The 16,573-nt window shown below is 39.0% G+C and overlaps 1 protein-coding gene across 1 annotated transcript in view; it reads left to right on the top strand.

Moving 5' to 3' along the window:
- Positions 1 to 558: 558 nt before the first annotated feature.
- The window catches only part of DNAH5 (dynein axonemal heavy chain 5), a gene marked incomplete at both ends in the record, with an annotated part of 131,271 nt that continues 115,256 nt past the window's right edge, over positions 559 to 16,573 (top strand). Inside the window, 6 exons of the mRNA XM_084260383.1 lie at positions 559 to 615; positions 4,672 to 4,806; positions 7,035 to 7,119; positions 10,753 to 10,916; positions 12,487 to 12,705; positions 13,265 to 13,402. Of these exons, the coding sequence (XP_084116509.1) occupies positions 559 to 615; positions 4,672 to 4,806; positions 7,035 to 7,119; positions 10,753 to 10,916; positions 12,487 to 12,705; positions 13,265 to 13,402 (798 nt within the window). The remainder of the gene's footprint in view (positions 616 to 4,671; positions 4,807 to 7,034; positions 7,120 to 10,752; positions 10,917 to 12,486; positions 12,706 to 13,264; positions 13,403 to 16,573) is intronic.

Raw genomic sequence — 16,573 nt, 5'->3', positions numbered from 1 at the left:
GCTATTTGAAAGCTGCTCAAATGTTGTTGCTATATATTTAAGCAGTCACCTGTGACAAGGAAACAAAGATGTCTGTTGACATGAGGATTACTTAAGAAGGCTAAACACAAATCAGATAAGCAGTTATAAAATTGACTTTTGCAAATGGTTATGTTGCCCTTGAGCATGATGAATCCTATCGAGCAGTGTTTGTATATAAACAGTATCACCTTAACAACACTGTAGCTGGTAGCTGTAATTTTCAACTCCCAGTCTATAGCCAGTAAATTCTGATAGAGACCTCTAGTTTCTGAAGTAGTCTGATTCAGCTTTCAAGCAATTTAAATGCTCCTTAGAACTGAATTTTGAAAAAAGATACAGAGCTAAGGCTAATTGCTAGCTTTCTAGGTCTTTAGTGTATTTTCTAGGGCTTTTTTTGGTGTTCTTACAGATAAAGAATGAAAGCAATATGAACAGAAGTTTTGGGGGAGAGTTCAAAATGATGAATCAAGAAGCTTGTTCCATGGCTTAAGGAATACTGCTGAAAAACAGCACTTGGTTCTTATATTTGGTAGTACCATGTTTAGAGCTGGAAGAAAGCAACTTTGGAAGCAGAGCATTGGCAGAGTTATAAAGGTAAGGTAAACCCAGCTTTGGACTAGGTCCAGAGAAGTAACTGTATGGTTTGAATAAAGTTGTAAATTCAGGGGGGTAGAAGAAAAATGAGTTGTTTAAAATGGTGTTAAGTAGATGATGTTGGTTTCACCAAATATTCTAATTACATGAAAATGTGTTAAACTATGCCTTTCAAAGCAAAACATAGTATTTAGGATAGATATTTGCTGAAGAGGTAAGGGTTTTTTTGTGTAGCTGATCTTGTAAGTTAACTAGGAGGATATCAACAAAGGCTAAGTTGTGTGTGATTTGTTTTGAAGTCTAAATTTGCCCAGGAAGATATTTATATATTTGGCTACTGGTAATTGTATCTTGTCCAGATTACTGTACCAGTGTAACATTTGTTAAATTATACCATTCTGAGATGACTGCAACAAAGAGCTTGATGCTAGATTTGGTGACAAAACAGGGCTGGGATCTGCTGCTAAGCAAAACTGAAGCTTCAATTCAATATACACAGACTTTTAAAATGGGAACAGAGTTTGAAGGCACTGCATATATTAAGGTTAATACTAAAATATGAAGTTCATTTAGACCCTTTAGAAGCTAGTTACTTGAACAAACTGATCCTGAGTTAATGCAATGTTATAACAAATGTCAGAAAGCTCTGATGGATGTTTGAGATTTAAGAACCAGCTAAGGGGACCACCTTGATTCTGTAGGGTGTGTGGGTTTTCTTGAGAAGTGAATGAAAAGGTGTATGGCTGTTGAAAACTCAGGATGCTTGGACAGTGTAGAATGGTTTGCAGTTTACTTTTACAGGGAAATCCATGGGCAATATAAAACATCTTAGCAAGTTAAAGGAGACAAAAAGGAAGGCCATGTTGGTAAAATGAGTTTTGGATAAGATGGTGGATTAACAAGAGAGCACTCTTACTTTTTTTTACTATTGAACTTCCCAGTAAAGTTTAAGGGTGTTGATCACTCATAAGACTTCAATCTGAGTCTGTTTAAAATCAGTAACGCACGGTATTCTGACAACAAAATGCGTCATTTGCTGGGTAAACGGTGGTTAGGAACAAGTTTTAACTTGTACAGTTATGACTTGCATACTAAATAACACTGATACTAAATCCAGAGTGCCTGCAGACACAATCAGCGACTGCACTCTGCAATGGAGAAGCTGGCTATGGCCTGTATTTGGTGTCTGAGGCTGATGTTGCAAAGGAAGGGCCCCTGGCACCTCTGATTTCTGATCTTTTAGTACCTTCTGTTTAAACATATATACTACTTATATTCTCTTTCGGTAGCTAGAAGATGCTTATTTTGTTTAAATTTAAACTTAATCCCTATTTGTTGCTTCAGATTGATGGTGTTATGGTTATGGGCTTAGGTGTATATTAAATGGATTTAGGAATCTCCTCTTTATTATGCTACAGGAGCAGATGTCTCCTGAAATTAGTTTTCTGTGTTAAATTTTTGGAATTTATGTATTGGGAATTCTAAGTTTTTATTTAACAAAATAAAATACATATAACTAGACTAATCACAGAATGCTTTGGGTTGGAAGGGATCTCAGTGACCATCTAGTTCCAAACACCCCTGCCATGGGCAGGGACACCTTCACTGGACCAGGTTGTCCAAAGCCCCATCTAAGCTGGCCTTAAATATTTCCAGGGATTGGGGCTTCCATAACCTCTCTGAGCAACCTGTTCCAGGACCTCACCATCAGACTTTTCAGTCAACTAGTCTAGCTTTTGACTTGCATCTGTTGTGGGACTGTGTCATTTGGCCTTTCTTACCTTTGTACCTAAGAGGAGGAAGAAAAAAAACCTGAAGGTGCCTGTGCTGCTGTTCTTTAAATGAACAACCAAGCTCAATTTGTGTTTTGGTATTTTTTTGTACTGATGCTGTTTAGGGATATGTACTTCTGTACAGGATCCTGTGAATCCTGCAGGACACATAAATGCAACAACTACTAGGCCATGACCACATTGCTGGCTTGAAGCAAGATGTGAGGGTAGTCAAAGTCTTTGAACATCTTAAAGTCCAAAGACTGAATTTTAATAATAGGTTAACAAATTCCTTCACTGAAGTTCTGGCTGATGCAGAAGGATTGAGGGCCTGAAATGCATCCCCAGGCAAAAGTAACAAAGGAAACGAATTTGGAATACAAATCTACTTGTTCCTCCATGAGCCTTTTTCTCATTTATGTTAGCCCTTAAAGATTGAGGAGTGGGGAGGGCGGAAGGAAGAATGTGAAGTTGAAAGCTCAATGTTTTCCTGCAATTCATTCTCTGAGATTCTTAATCCCAAGTAAAGAATATCTTAAATATTATTTGAATAGTATGAGAATGGAAAGTGATATTTTGACTGGTTTCCAGTCTAGCTTCTGACTACTTTTAAATATTTAAATTAATGACTTGTTATTAAAAGAATGAAGTTAGGAATGTAGAAATTGTAGGGATGGCAGATCATCAAAATATAGAAGCGTGACAGGAAGGGTGTGTTCTTGAATTGCATTGTAGCTACTATCAGGAAAAATGTGCATGCAACTTGCATTAATTTGAGATGTTAATCAGAACGATGCAAATGCCTTCCAGAAATTAAATGTGATAAATGTAAGTGAAAGCCTTAATCTTCATAAAACTATAGTTTTACCATCTAGTAAATCACAGAAACATAGGGGTTGGAAGGGACCTCTAGAGATCATCAGGTCCAACCCTCCTGCCAAAGCAGCTCCCTAGCTCATATTGCAGAGATAAGCATCCAGACAGGTCTTGAATATCTCCAGAGAAGGAGACTCCACCACCTCCCTGGGCAGACTGTTCCAGTGCTCTGTCGCCCTCACTGTGAAAAGTATAATTCCTTATTCTCTATATACATTTCATTAAAAAGAATATAAGTAAACTTAAATTTTGCCTTGATTTGATAACATGTAAGAGGCCAATCCTGTGATGACACTTCACTTTTGGGCAAGTGGAGGCCATGTTAGGGAACTGCAGAGGTAAAATAGCATAAAGCACATATACAAATGGACCTGTTACTGTATTCTTCAGGCACTTCTGTGTAAACAACGTGATTTGCATGTTTGTCTCTTGCATGGAAAAAAACTTCCAGTGCATTCAGCGTTTATGAAGGCATGCTAGTAATTATGAATTTACCAAATATGTCAAAATTCCTCCAGGAAGTAGGAAAGATATTTACATAAGGTTATAAAGTATGTTATGGAAGTCCTATTGGCTCTGCCAAAACTTGTGGATAAATCACTTGTGCATACTTTATAGAGTTACTGGATTTTTTCATAATCACTGGGGAAATAAAGATTGAATTTACCACCAATGAAACATAAATCTAAATTTCTTTTGAAAATGAAATGATATTAAATCTTGTAATCCGCAAGCACAATAATACCAGTAACTATTCCAGAAGGCTATTTTGTCTGTAGTGTAATGAGATATATTACATATGGGAATTCAATTTAATTAGAAGAGTAGTCATACTGCTTGAAGAATGGTATAATAGCTATAGTTAAGCACATTTGTAAACACTTGTGTACCTTGAGGCTTGTGGCTTGTTTTATTTCCCATTACATTAAAGAGATAATGTATGAAACCTTAGCTTTCTCCAGCAGCATTTGTCTTTATTAGGGAACGCTTACAGTATCTTCCACGAATAACAAAGAGATGGGTCAGGGTCCAGTCCTGACTTGATGGTCATACGTGACTAGACTGAAAAGCTGGGACTAAGGACTGAGGGTGTTGAAGATAACTTGCAGAATGTCAGAGCTGTACATAAATAAATACTTTTTTTTTTCTACAGAGCCTTTGAACAAATAAATAATATTGTACAAAAGACTGGTGATAGAAATTTTGTGATAAATCTGACAATAGAACACAGGAAATCAACTGTAAAATCATAACAGGGGTCACCTAAAAATTTGAGGGTTTTAAAAACATAAACCACAAGTATGGAAGAATGCAATAGCACTTTTAAAAATAAATTTTAGAAATGTCTTTATTTTTGCCTTCAAAATAGATTGTGAATTATTCTTGTTTACTCTGTGTTTTATTACAGCAAAAGCTCAAGGAAGAGAGGGAAGCTAAACGTGCTCGACTGGATGGAAGACATGATTACTTACTGGATACTGTGGCCTCTTGTGTGAATCTGGACAAAGAAGAAGTAGAAGATGCTATTCTTGATGGTAATCAGGTAATCTGATGGATTTGATTGTGAAGCTTATAGTGTGTGTTAGAACCATCAAAAACTTGGTGAGATAATTGTCAGACTTTGAGATTACTCAAGTCTTCTCATAGACAAAAATATTTCTCAGCACTGTGTAAGGAAGGTGAACAAAAGTGTCCTTTAGTTTCGTGGTCTATTACAATAATATTGATTTTGTAATTGATTAGAACATCTTCTTTCCAATGGTTATCGATAATACAGTAAAACCTTTGACACTGTATCATACTGGATCTACAATATTAAGTCTCTCAACCCTTGAATATATAGTGCATATAGATTTGAGAGTTCTGTTCACAGCAGGTTGCTTGTTATTGTTGCTTCTGTTAGGTTGTCACCGGCATTTGTAAGACTACATTGTTGTCTAGTTTAAGAAATTAAATCAGGTGGAAACTATTTAACAAATTAGAATGGTTAAGTGATCTGACTGGCTATGTGAGGGCTAATGTGTGGTGTAAGAAGTCAGAAGCAGTGCATCAGATGTGATTGTATTACATGAAATGGTGATATAAATTTTATGATTTGAAAAGAAATAATATATTTTGTAAAACCTAGATAGCCAGCACATAGATCTTGTTTTACTCACCGACACTAAAGTAAGCATTATTGTGTGGGGTGGGTTTGTTTGCTTTTTTCTTTCCCCTCTGGTACTTTCATTCTGTGTACCTTCAACTTAGGCATTTCCATTTCAGTGCTGATATTGTTGAGAAACTGAAGAAAGTCCAATGGAAGGCTACCAAGATAGTGAGAGACATAGAGCATGTAAAGTACAAGAAGAGAGAGTAAGAGAATGAGGGGCACTCAAATAATAATCTGCAGTTCCCTGAAAAGTACAAAGATGATAGAGCTGAACTCTTCTCAGTGATTGCAGATGATGTAAAAAGGCAATAGTCTCAACTTGCAGATTGGACATTCTTCACCCTGCTTTACCAGGGGGGTAATGCAGTGTGGGAATAGGTTAATCAAGAGAGCTATGTAATTTCTATCCCTGAGGTTTTTGAGACTCAGTCTAGGCAAAACTGTGGATGAGCTGAGCTGCTGTTGATGATGCAGGAGGCTGACCCCAAGATATCCCAGAAATCCCTTCAAACATTTTGGTGATTCCAGGTGATATAGGAGAGTAAGCTGTGCACAACAGACGTTAAAAAAAAGAACTTGTTGCAGCCTTTGTGCATTTTATCTCTAAATGGATTTCCTGGCAAACTGTATAGCCTGAGAAAAATTGTTGGATGCAGAAAATATTGGCATCTGTTATACTTGGAAAGAGAAAAGTGTAATGGTTGTTTTGGCCTCATCTTGGAGGGCTCATTCATGACTTTTTGGAATAGCTGTTTATGTGATCTTGGTGTAACTGAGACCCATTATTAATGGAAGAGGGATAAATCTGTCTTGCTTTTTTTCTGCTTGTGATCTCTTACCTTTTTTTTGGGCACTAGGAAGCACAAATGCTAACAGCAAATATTTCTGAAGAGAAACTTGTAGAAACCTTTTCTGCTGTAAGATTTCTAGGTAGCTAACAACTATGTGGTCTCATAGGACTCAAAACGTAGTAGATTAGGCCACACTTCAAGCTCTGAAACACTGATGGGCATACTACCTTAGAGCAATTTACTTTCTTCCTAGGCCTGCATGGACTGTACATGACATTCCTGGGTTATACTACCACTAAATGGTTCAAAAATGCTTGATGGTAGCCTTAAAATGATGGAGAACTGTGAAATTGTCCTGATGCTTAAAATACAAATAAATAAAGGCTTCCTCTTTTGATAAGATATGGAATAATTGAAGCTGTGTGTTTTCTGCTGTTAGCCGAAGGGAAGGAAGAATAGCATGGATGAGGGACTTCACTGAGGTGCTACTGCACTTCAGTAAATGAAGAAATGCCTGGTGCCATCCGTTTGAAAAGGATATACAGCATTTAGAGTAAGTGGTTTCAGTAAGCTGAGCCAGGCCATGCTTATATTCAGTCGTGTTCAGCACTGGAAAATTTAAATGATTCAGTTAAGAAGCAGTGTGCTGCTGAAGGACAGGGCAACTCAATCATCTTTATTGGGAAGTAGTAATTGGGCCTGGTATAATTTTATTATTGCACATTGATAATGTAATAAATATTTGTCAGCCTTGTTAAAAATCTGAGCAAGTTAAACTTTCTATAGTGGGTGTGTGATGCATTAATACGTCAACACCATCTCAAACAGATAGAGCGCATTGACAGATTCTTGGCCCCTGGAGGTCTGCGTCACCTGATGTTCTACTATCAAGATGTGGAAACAACGGATACAGGTAAAGCAACCTATGTTTTCCTACGGCATGTGCTGATCAAGTGTGCAAGGAAAAAGCAAATAGTAAAGTTCCTATAAACTGGCATTTAAGCCAAGTCATGTTTGGGCACACTGAGACATCTGTCCTTGCTCATGAAATAAGGATTGATCAAATTATGTAGCTTATTAGTGCACTTTTGCATATTGCTACTCTGCATCAGGGAGGTACTTCCTTGCCAGCATCTCTTGCCTGGGGAGGAGCCAGGGGGGTGTGAGGGGTGTGTGTGTGTGTGTGTGTGTGTGTGTGTGTGTGTGTGTGTTGAAAAACAGTTTTCAGTAGTTAACAGGTGAGTTTTATGTGAGGTGAGTGGTGACAGGTGCTCTGTCCCCTTCAATCACACAACCAATCTGCACTAGAAGCCCTTCACATTTCTTGACCCATGATCATCCAGGGGGTCCTGTTTTGTTACCAACAGCCCCAGGAGGCCAGTATTATGGGTAGCAGGGCTGTTACTGCAGAAGCCTCTTCTGCTCATATTTCCTTCTCCAGTGCCCCCATGTTACTGTACTTCTGGGGGAAGCTGCTTTCTCACCCTGGAGGTAGCTGAGGACCCCTGTGACAATGGTAATCCCCCCCCCACCCTTGCCCATGGCTTCACTCTCAGAGTCTCCAGTGCTGCTGCTCTTGGGACTAGTCAGGCCACATGTGACCTCTGAGACCCTATGATGGGAGATCCTGTTGGTGGAAGTTCATCCAGGGTAAACAAGGCGGGGGATGTACAAGAAGAGCCTTGTAAATACATCTATGTGTATCTGTATAAATATATGTGTCTATACATATATAAGCATATTACTTATATGAGTGTAAAAGTATGTCTTTATGCCTTTTCAGTATATATGTATGTAAATACTAAAAGGTACGAGCAGACTATTTAATAGGACATAAGCAACTTTAATCATTAAAATTTAAATGTACACAGAAAATGAAATAAAAATACAAACTCAGCCACCAATTTAGGAATCTGCTAAGAAAGTTTTAATGTGCCTGAGTGGAAGTGGTGGAATTATGTTGGAGAGAGTGTGAGGCAAGGGGCAAAGTCTGGGAATCTAATCAGAGTTCCACTCACCCACTCCCAAACAGATCAGATGACCCTACAGTATGATTGTGGTGACCTTTGGTCTTTGAGATGTGCTGCTAGATGCAGGCAACATGGAAACATGGAGAGAAAACAAAACTAACAAGACAACCCAGAAAACAAATACACAGCAACATGTGCAGCCAGCGAATAAGCAAAAGTCCCCAAAAGACCATGCACACTGGAGGAGGGGGGGAAGTAAAAAAACCCCCACAAAACCCAAACAATGGGTGGTGAAGGAGGGGAAGGCAGGTGAGAATGTGATGAAAGTGGGTGTGCTGGAGGCTGCCTGTGCCTGCATCTTGAATGTGTAGTCGTTTGCAACATCACCACAGCGTGCAGCTTGTGCTCTATGTTTTTTCTTCTTAGGTGGGGAAGTTTGTAAAAGAATGTTTTGTGCCTGATTGTTCTGGGGCTGCCATTCTCAGGCTAATAAAGTGCCTGTTGCAGGTACAATGGTAGCTACTAATCAGTAAAGTTAAGTGAATTTTTGTGGCATTATGTGCATCTTGTTGGCAAAAGGACTTAATATGCATTACACACTACCATGATTACAAGCTGGTTTTCTCACCCTGATGTGGATCAGCAAATGCTTATGTTGGGGGAGAAGATGACTCCATGAAGGGCACCTACAAGATATTTTGCTCCCCTGCAGAGCAGGAGACTCCATGTTCTGGAGGCTGTACTCCAGAGCTCTAAGGGGTCATTTCAAAGTGTGGTTTTACACCTACCCTCATGTGCAGATTTTTTGCAGTGTTTTGAATGGTATTTTTATTATGCAGCTGAACAACTTCTAGCACCCTTTTCAGTAACAGCGCATCTCCTCTAAAGAGACTGCAGAATATATCTTGCTCCAGCTCCATACATCATAGGAATGGCCTGAAGACTGGGATGGCTGTTGCTGGTGTAGCCTCTGTAGTTAAAAGGATACTGCAAATTTATGTTAATTGGCAATAAATCAAATTAATAAATTCTTAGTCAAGACTTTTGCTGGTGACAGAACCCTTGATGTACTTCTGAGGTAAACTAAAAAGATACTTCTGCAGGAGCTGTGGTAAAAAAGGGGAGAGGTAAAGGTGATGTGAAAGAAGGATGGGGAGGAGACTTATCAGTGGCCACATGTCGTGGTTCTGCCCACCCAGGAGCTGAGCACCATGCAGCTGCTCACTCTGGGTGGGGGAAAATAGGAAAGTAATAAAGTAAAAAAACAAAGACAAACCTTGTGGGTTGGGATACAGACAGTTTACTGGGACAGCAGAGAGAGAAATAATATACTTTTGGCTATAGAAGACCTATTATTATAAAATTGGTGATACACAATGTAGTTTGTCACCGAACTGCACAACTCAGGCTGTGCAGCTCAGAGCTGTCCCAGCTGGACCGTCCCCAAAAACTGTGTGTCCTGGTGCCGTGTGCTCCTCCACCCCCCAGTCCCTCTTTATGCTGAGCATGACGTAATTGGTATGGAATACCCTCTTTGGCTGGTTTGGGTCACCTGTCCTGGCTGTGTCTCCTCCCAACTTCCTGGACAACCTCACCTTCTAATTAGAAGGGCAATATGAACAACTGAACAGTCCCTGACTGCTTGGCAACAACTAAAACATCGGTGTGTTATCAGCACTGCTCTCGTCCTGACTCCCGAACGCGGCATTCCACTAGCTGCTAGAAAGAAAACTAACTTTATCCTGGCCCAAATCTGATCCAAAATAGGGAGCTTTGGGGCAGACAGTCATGTGCCTGAAAGAAAAGGGAGGACGGAGTGGGACTTGTCACTTTTTGGAATTCTTTGGATGTTGTCCTTTACTGGTATCAACAATTTACTCTTTGATTTTTTTATTGTTGAAATGTCTCACTGAGGTGCACATTTGGTTTTGAGCAAATGCTAGGAAACTTATAACAGAGAAGTAACACGTCCGAAAACACAGTGTGAGAGAATTATTTTTGCCCTCAAAGACTCTGCTACATCTTGGTGATTTTGAGGCTTGTAACACTTGCAAAACATGAGAGCAGCATATTCACATTGGGGGAAGACAAAAGGACAGGGAAGTCCCTTGTAGCTCCTTTATTGGTTTTTGTTTTGTTTGTTTTCCTCCCAGACAATCATCTGTGGCCTGCCTCTCCTTATCTCCAGAAGGATTCTATTATTTTTTAAATATATATTAGACTTAGGCCTACATATTCTTAATGAAAGACAGTTGATAACTGAGGTAAACTACCTGCAATAGAGCATGACAGGGAGCCATTTAAAAGGATCCTGAGCCTGAACCTTTGCTTAGAAGGAGTTGAAAACCAATGAATAGAAATGAAAGTTTTTTGATGTGAGAATGGCAAAAGTAGATTAATAGTTTCTACTGTGCTGTGAGGACTTTGGATGCTGTGTATTGGCTGTGGATAGTCCCATGGAGTGTCTCCAGGGGACTGGGACTCAGATACACAAATGGTGACTGAGCTGTTTGGAAATCTCCTCTTTGAATAAATAATCAGTGTTTCTTTAATGTTTCTTTTATTTGAATCTATAGAGCGTTATGGCCTTCCAGGAATGGGAGTCAACTCTCATTTGACAAAGATCAGGAAACCTAAAGTATTTGTGACAGAGGGAAGAGAAGTGGCTTTAACGGGTGTATGCGTTTTCTTCATTCGATCCGCTCTCTTCAAACCCATCACAACTGAGAATATCTATCAGGTAAGAGTTGGTGACAGCCTTTGAAATGGAGAAATCAGTAAAATGATGCAGTTTGACTAAATGAAATGCAGGACAAAAAAAGAGGGTAATGGGGTAACTGACATTATCTAGTGGCAGCAACTCTAAGTGTATCATTGGTATGAAAAAATAATGCTAGGGAAGAAAATTTATAACAATTCAAAAAAATCTCAATTACTCAATACCTAAACATCAAGCTATTAAATTTCAGTAAAGCACTAGCAAATTCATTAAAAAAAACCCAATGGTTTTATTTTTGAGAGCATATATGCAAACTAAATCTAAATGAGTTTTACTGGTGAAAAACTCCTTAAATATATGACAGTCTGGAGTGAGCAAAGCTGGATCAAGTGATCCAGTAGTGAGGAGCACAGAACAAAATGTCAGGAATCCTATAGCTGTAGACAAACTAAACAGAGCTCTAAAATAATGGTGGGCTAAAAGAGAACTTTGGAATGTTGTGGAAAAAGTTCAATGCACTTCAAAATGGGAACTTCCAAGTACAACTCCAAAGCCTCTAAGTTTTACCTTCCCACATTTTTTCTAGGAAAACTTTTAAAGCTGTATTTTGCCCAGATGAGCAAAAAGTAAGAGGCAAGAGTGGATAAGCTGGCTGTCATGACCAGATTATTAATCGATTTCTACAGATATATGCTTTAAAGTTTTCTGATGAACCTCTTAAATCTTTGAAAATCATTTTAAAAATTGGTGTAGATTTTAGTCAATTGTACACGATTTAACCTTTCAAGATATTTTGCTGCTTAATAACGCTTGCAAGCTAGTAGTTGCAACTGAAAGATGTGTAAAGCAGATGTCTTCACAAGTAATGATAGAGCCCTTACTTATAGTAATAATACCTGAAAACTAGAAAAAACAAGTTGGAAAGTAAAAATGATTTATCTGGAGATACATTTAATGTGTGGTACTTAAATCCTAGGGTTTTTTTGTGTTCAAATTACTTGCCTGAAAAAATTCTTGTGATGCTTTCTAGTGAAGCAAAAATGTCTGGCAGATTCATTTAATTTACCATGCAAGTCTTCAGAGTCTTTTTCAGCATGCCTGAAAAGCAGATGTTCTGTAAACTGTTCTTCCGAACTGGCCACAGGTATTCTTCCTGGACCAGGATCTTCGGGAAACTGCAATTCTAATTAACTATAGCTTGTAATTCTTTTAGTATTGAAGCCTTTTAAGCATATTGATCTCTTCCTATATATGTGTATGTATGAATATATTAAAAGATGCAATTCTGGTAGCCTTAGAAGGGTCAGGCTGGAAGTGATCTAACTCACTCATATAAGCTGATCTCTGCGAAGTGAGGTCTCATACTCATATTTTTGGAATTGTTTTCAGATCTTCATTTCCTCAGTTTTGTATGATGAGTTGTGACCACGTGCAAATCTTGCAGTCCCTGCTAGCGAGAATAGGACTGTTATTGAGAGCAGTTGTACACACTGGGAATTTTTAAGGTGGTCAAGGCAACAGGACTGGAATAAATCTAACGATGCAAAAATTTGTGTTCTATTTAAACTGAAATTTTCTGTTTCTCTTGCAGGAAGTAAATTTTAATATGCTGAATGTAGGTCGAGATGGCTTACTAAAAAGTGTTGAGCAATTGATATCAGAAATCTTCATTCCAGCTTTACAGACTGTGGACCGTAGCTGGGGTGAACTTGGTGAACCTCAAGCTTCCAATATTAAGCGGAACTTCCTTGGTTCCCTTGAAGCGTTCGTTAGCGTGCTATCAGGAACTCAGCAAAGTCTGTTGGAAAAGGTAGTATGTTGATGTGGCAAGTAGAAATTGAGTTAGCTGTAGAATGCTTCTTGCTCCAGAGCTTTTGAATGAACTGCTGTTGTAGAATACTCACTGGAAATTGCTTCTGTTAAACTGGAGAAAAATACCCTGTTGCTTTTGTTTGTTGTAATCAGTAATTTGTTATGCCTTGATGGGTGGCTTTAATGCCTGTGAATGTGGGTTTAACAGTTCCCTAGCTGATTCTGTTGCTGTTTCTTGTGGTGCCAGTTCTTTTGAGCCATTAACTTCCTGACTGTTCAATAGCTGTGGCCTTTCTTAAACCAAGTATGATTAATGCATGACCCAAAGTTGTTTTAACTTGTGCAATGTCCTTCACAAAGGCTGAGAAAACACCTGCCAGGCCGGTGAATTCTCCAGCTTCTGGAGTCCAGTTCTGATTCAAATCAGTTTCATTTAAACTGAAGTGGAAATATGAAGTGAGATACCCCAAGTAGGGTTACTTACAGTTCCTGAATTAGCTGTTATGAATATTTCAACATTCCAGTTTTGGTTTTGTTTTTTAAAACTTGTTTCATAGATCAGTCTGAAGAAATGGGAAACATATGATCTGACAACTCTAAGAGGACCTTCAGATTATCTGGTGGCTGCTAACAGCATAGATACTCTTGAAAGAATAGAAGTCTGCATGAAAGGATGGACCAAACAAATCGAACAGGTGATACACCAAACGTGAAATATGACATCTGCATATTGGCAGATGATGAGTAATCCTGCTGGCATATGGCTTCCTTTCTGTACATTTAGGGGTGATTGATCCCTGTGTTTTAAAGTACTGTTGGCCTGTTTTGTGAGCTTTTAGTTCTCAATGAGAATATTACAGAGAGCTTTTTTCATCTACTAGTAAATGGAGCGTGCATATGACTTTGGAAGCTGTATTTGATAATAATCTCTTTTTAAAGAGAAAACATTGTACTGCTGGAATGAAATGTCTTCACGTAGTAAGAAGTACTGTAAGGTCAGTGCACTTAAAACAAGTGCAGATAAAAAATCACATGAGATTTGTAAGAGCATTTTTTTTTTTTTAAATCTCAGGTCTTTTATATACTATATAGCATAGATCTGAAAATTCTTTTTGGAAAGAAATTAAACTACCATTTGAGTTATTGCATAAAATTAATATCAGGTTCTTGTGGTCTGTGCATGAGCAATCCATTAAATGTAAAACATTGAGCTCAGGGAAACAAATGACATAATGTTTGTACAGGCAGGCATTTAACAACCCCATGCAGTGCTACAGGCTTGGGGGAGACTGGCTGGAGAGCTGTCAGGCAGAGAAGGACCTGGGGTTGTTGGTTGACTGCAGGCTGAATACGAGCCAGCAGTGTGCCCAGGTGGCCAGGAAAGCCAATGGCATCCTGGCTTGTATCAGCAATAGTGTGGCCAGCAGGTCCAGGGAAGTGATTGTGCCCCTGTACTCAGCATTGGTGAGGCCGCCCTTTGAGTGCTGTGTCCATTTCTGGGCCCCTCACTACAAGAAGAACATCAAGGTCCTGAAGCGTGTTCAGAGAAGGGCAGCCAGGCTGGTGAAGGGGCTGGAGTGCAAATCATATGAGGAGTGGCTGAGGGAGCTGGGGATGTTTAGCCTGGAGAAGAGGAGGCTGAGGGGAGACCTTATCACCACCTACAGCTACCTGAAGGGAGGTTGTAGAGAGATGAGTGATGGTCTCTTCACCCAAGTGACAGGTGAGAGGATGAGGGGAAATGGCCTCAAGATGCACCAGGACAGGTTCAGATTAGATGTTAGGAAAAAAATTTTACTGAAAGAGTTGTCAGGATGTGGAAGAGGCTGTCCAGGGAGGTGGTTGAGTCACCACCCCTGGATGTGTTTAAAAAAAGGGTAGATGAGGTACTTAGGGATATGGTTTAGCATAGGACGGGAACGATTGGACTCAATCTTAAAGGTCTTTTCCGACCTTGTGATTCTGTGAACGAAGAGGACAGGTTGAATAACTTTTAAACTTGGAAACTTATAATGACAGACTGGTTTGGGTTGGAAGGGATCTCAAGAATCACCTAGCTTCAACCCCTGCCAGAGACAGGTACACACTCCACTAGACCAGGCTGCCCAAAGCCCCATCCAGCCTGGCCTTGAACACTGCCAGGGAGGGGGCTTCCACAGCTTCTCTGGGCAGCCTGTGCCAGGGCCTCACCACCCTCACAGGGAAGAATTTTTTCCAAATGTCTGATCTAAACCTCTACCCTTTTTAAATTTATGACCTCATAAACAGCCTCCCTCTCCAGCTTTCTTAGTTGCTACCTCATTCCCAATTTTGTTTGTCAAATTTACTGCTTTTATCAGAGAAGTATATTTATTTGCAAATTAAAAAATCGGCTCTATGAAAGACTTTTCTATATTAAAGTCTATACCTCTTAAAAGGAAGAAAGACAATTAAGAAAAAATGAAATCTCTTTTATAACTATATGAGCTGAAACTGATGAGGGCTATATATTGCAATTAGCTGCACTTCTTCCTAAATATTTACTTGATTTTCTTTTGCTAAACACCTATTGCCAAATAGGGGAAAACAGATATTAAAGCATTTGCTATCATTAATTTAGCAAAGCCAGAAAGATCTTTAGTCTAATGAAACCTGATGTCATGGAGATATTTTTAGCTGTGCATTATCCTTTGGTGAAAGAAGGGTAGTTTAGTTTGCTTCCATTCTTGTAGTTATATTATGGGTTTATGGATTTTAATTCTAAATTTTAAAAATTTCAGATTTGCTGAGAAACTGGAGGGAGAAAGGAGCAGTGTTTTCTGTTAACGTTGAATGTTTCTTGTTCTTTATTGCATGAGGGACTGCAAGCGTAATTGTTGGCTGGATAAAGTCTTCATAGCTATTTTTTGCATTTTTAGGAAAGGAAACTCTTAACAAATGGCAAAGTTCTTGAAGACACTTTATTACCACTTAGCACCATGGGGGACATGAGCAAGCAGATACATATTTATAGTTAATCATGATAATTCTTTCCCCACAATGCTTGGTTCTCCAAGGGACTTGAGTTTGTAAGGCCTCTTATGAACATGGCTTCATCCTTTATAAACAAACTAGCATAAAATCCACAATTGCTGCTTTGGATTAAAAGCCCTTTTAAACCAATGACTTCTCTGTGACAACATGCAAAAATGGGTGCTGGTTAAGCGTATAAAGCAGAGTAAGGTGACAGCAGTACTTCTCATCAGTATTATTCCAGCCTGTAACAATTTGTAATTTAGGGATTTTGTAAACTGGATTAATACTTTTTAAAATTCAGTAACCTTCCATGGTGGTTTGGGTTTTTTTCTTCCCCCCATGTAAACTTGTCCAGTCCCACCTTCAGTTTGTTCAGAAAATGTAAGGATGTGGATCGAAATTATTAGCTGACGAGAGACAAGGAAGCACCCTAAGTAATTTGAAGTGCAACTGAATCCTCAGGATCTCGAGTGATCCATTTCAAAGCTATTTATGTTTTTACAACTCACCCATTACATTGATGCAAAGCCTCACACTCAGCATTATTACAGATCTACAATGCATTCTTCTATTTGTTGTGACTGAAGTGTGTCAAACACGTAGAATAAGTTACAGCAAGTAAAAATTTTCAGGGAATATTATACTTATGAAAAAAACGTTGTGAAGCAAACTAAAGCAGCCTTTAGAATATTCCTAAGTGACTGTCTGCTTGCAGTTGGATTACCCACTGAAGAAGGACTGCAGTACATACACTCTCTCCAATTCTTACCTTAGCATTTACTGCGAGCTCCTTGTGATCATATTGCATCAAGGAAAGTATTCTGTCTATGCTTGTATAGTGGTTACTAAAGTGAGCATCTCTACCTCTTGTA

The sequence above is a fragment of the Gallinula chloropus genome, assembly GCF_964237585.1.
Source record: "Gallinula chloropus genome assembly, chromosome: 2".
Lineage (NCBI taxonomy): Eukaryota > Metazoa > Chordata > Aves > Gruiformes > Rallidae > Gallinula > Gallinula chloropus.
The sequence above is the reverse complement of the archived record's forward strand: the minus strand, read 5'-3'. Positions and strand labels throughout refer to the sequence as shown.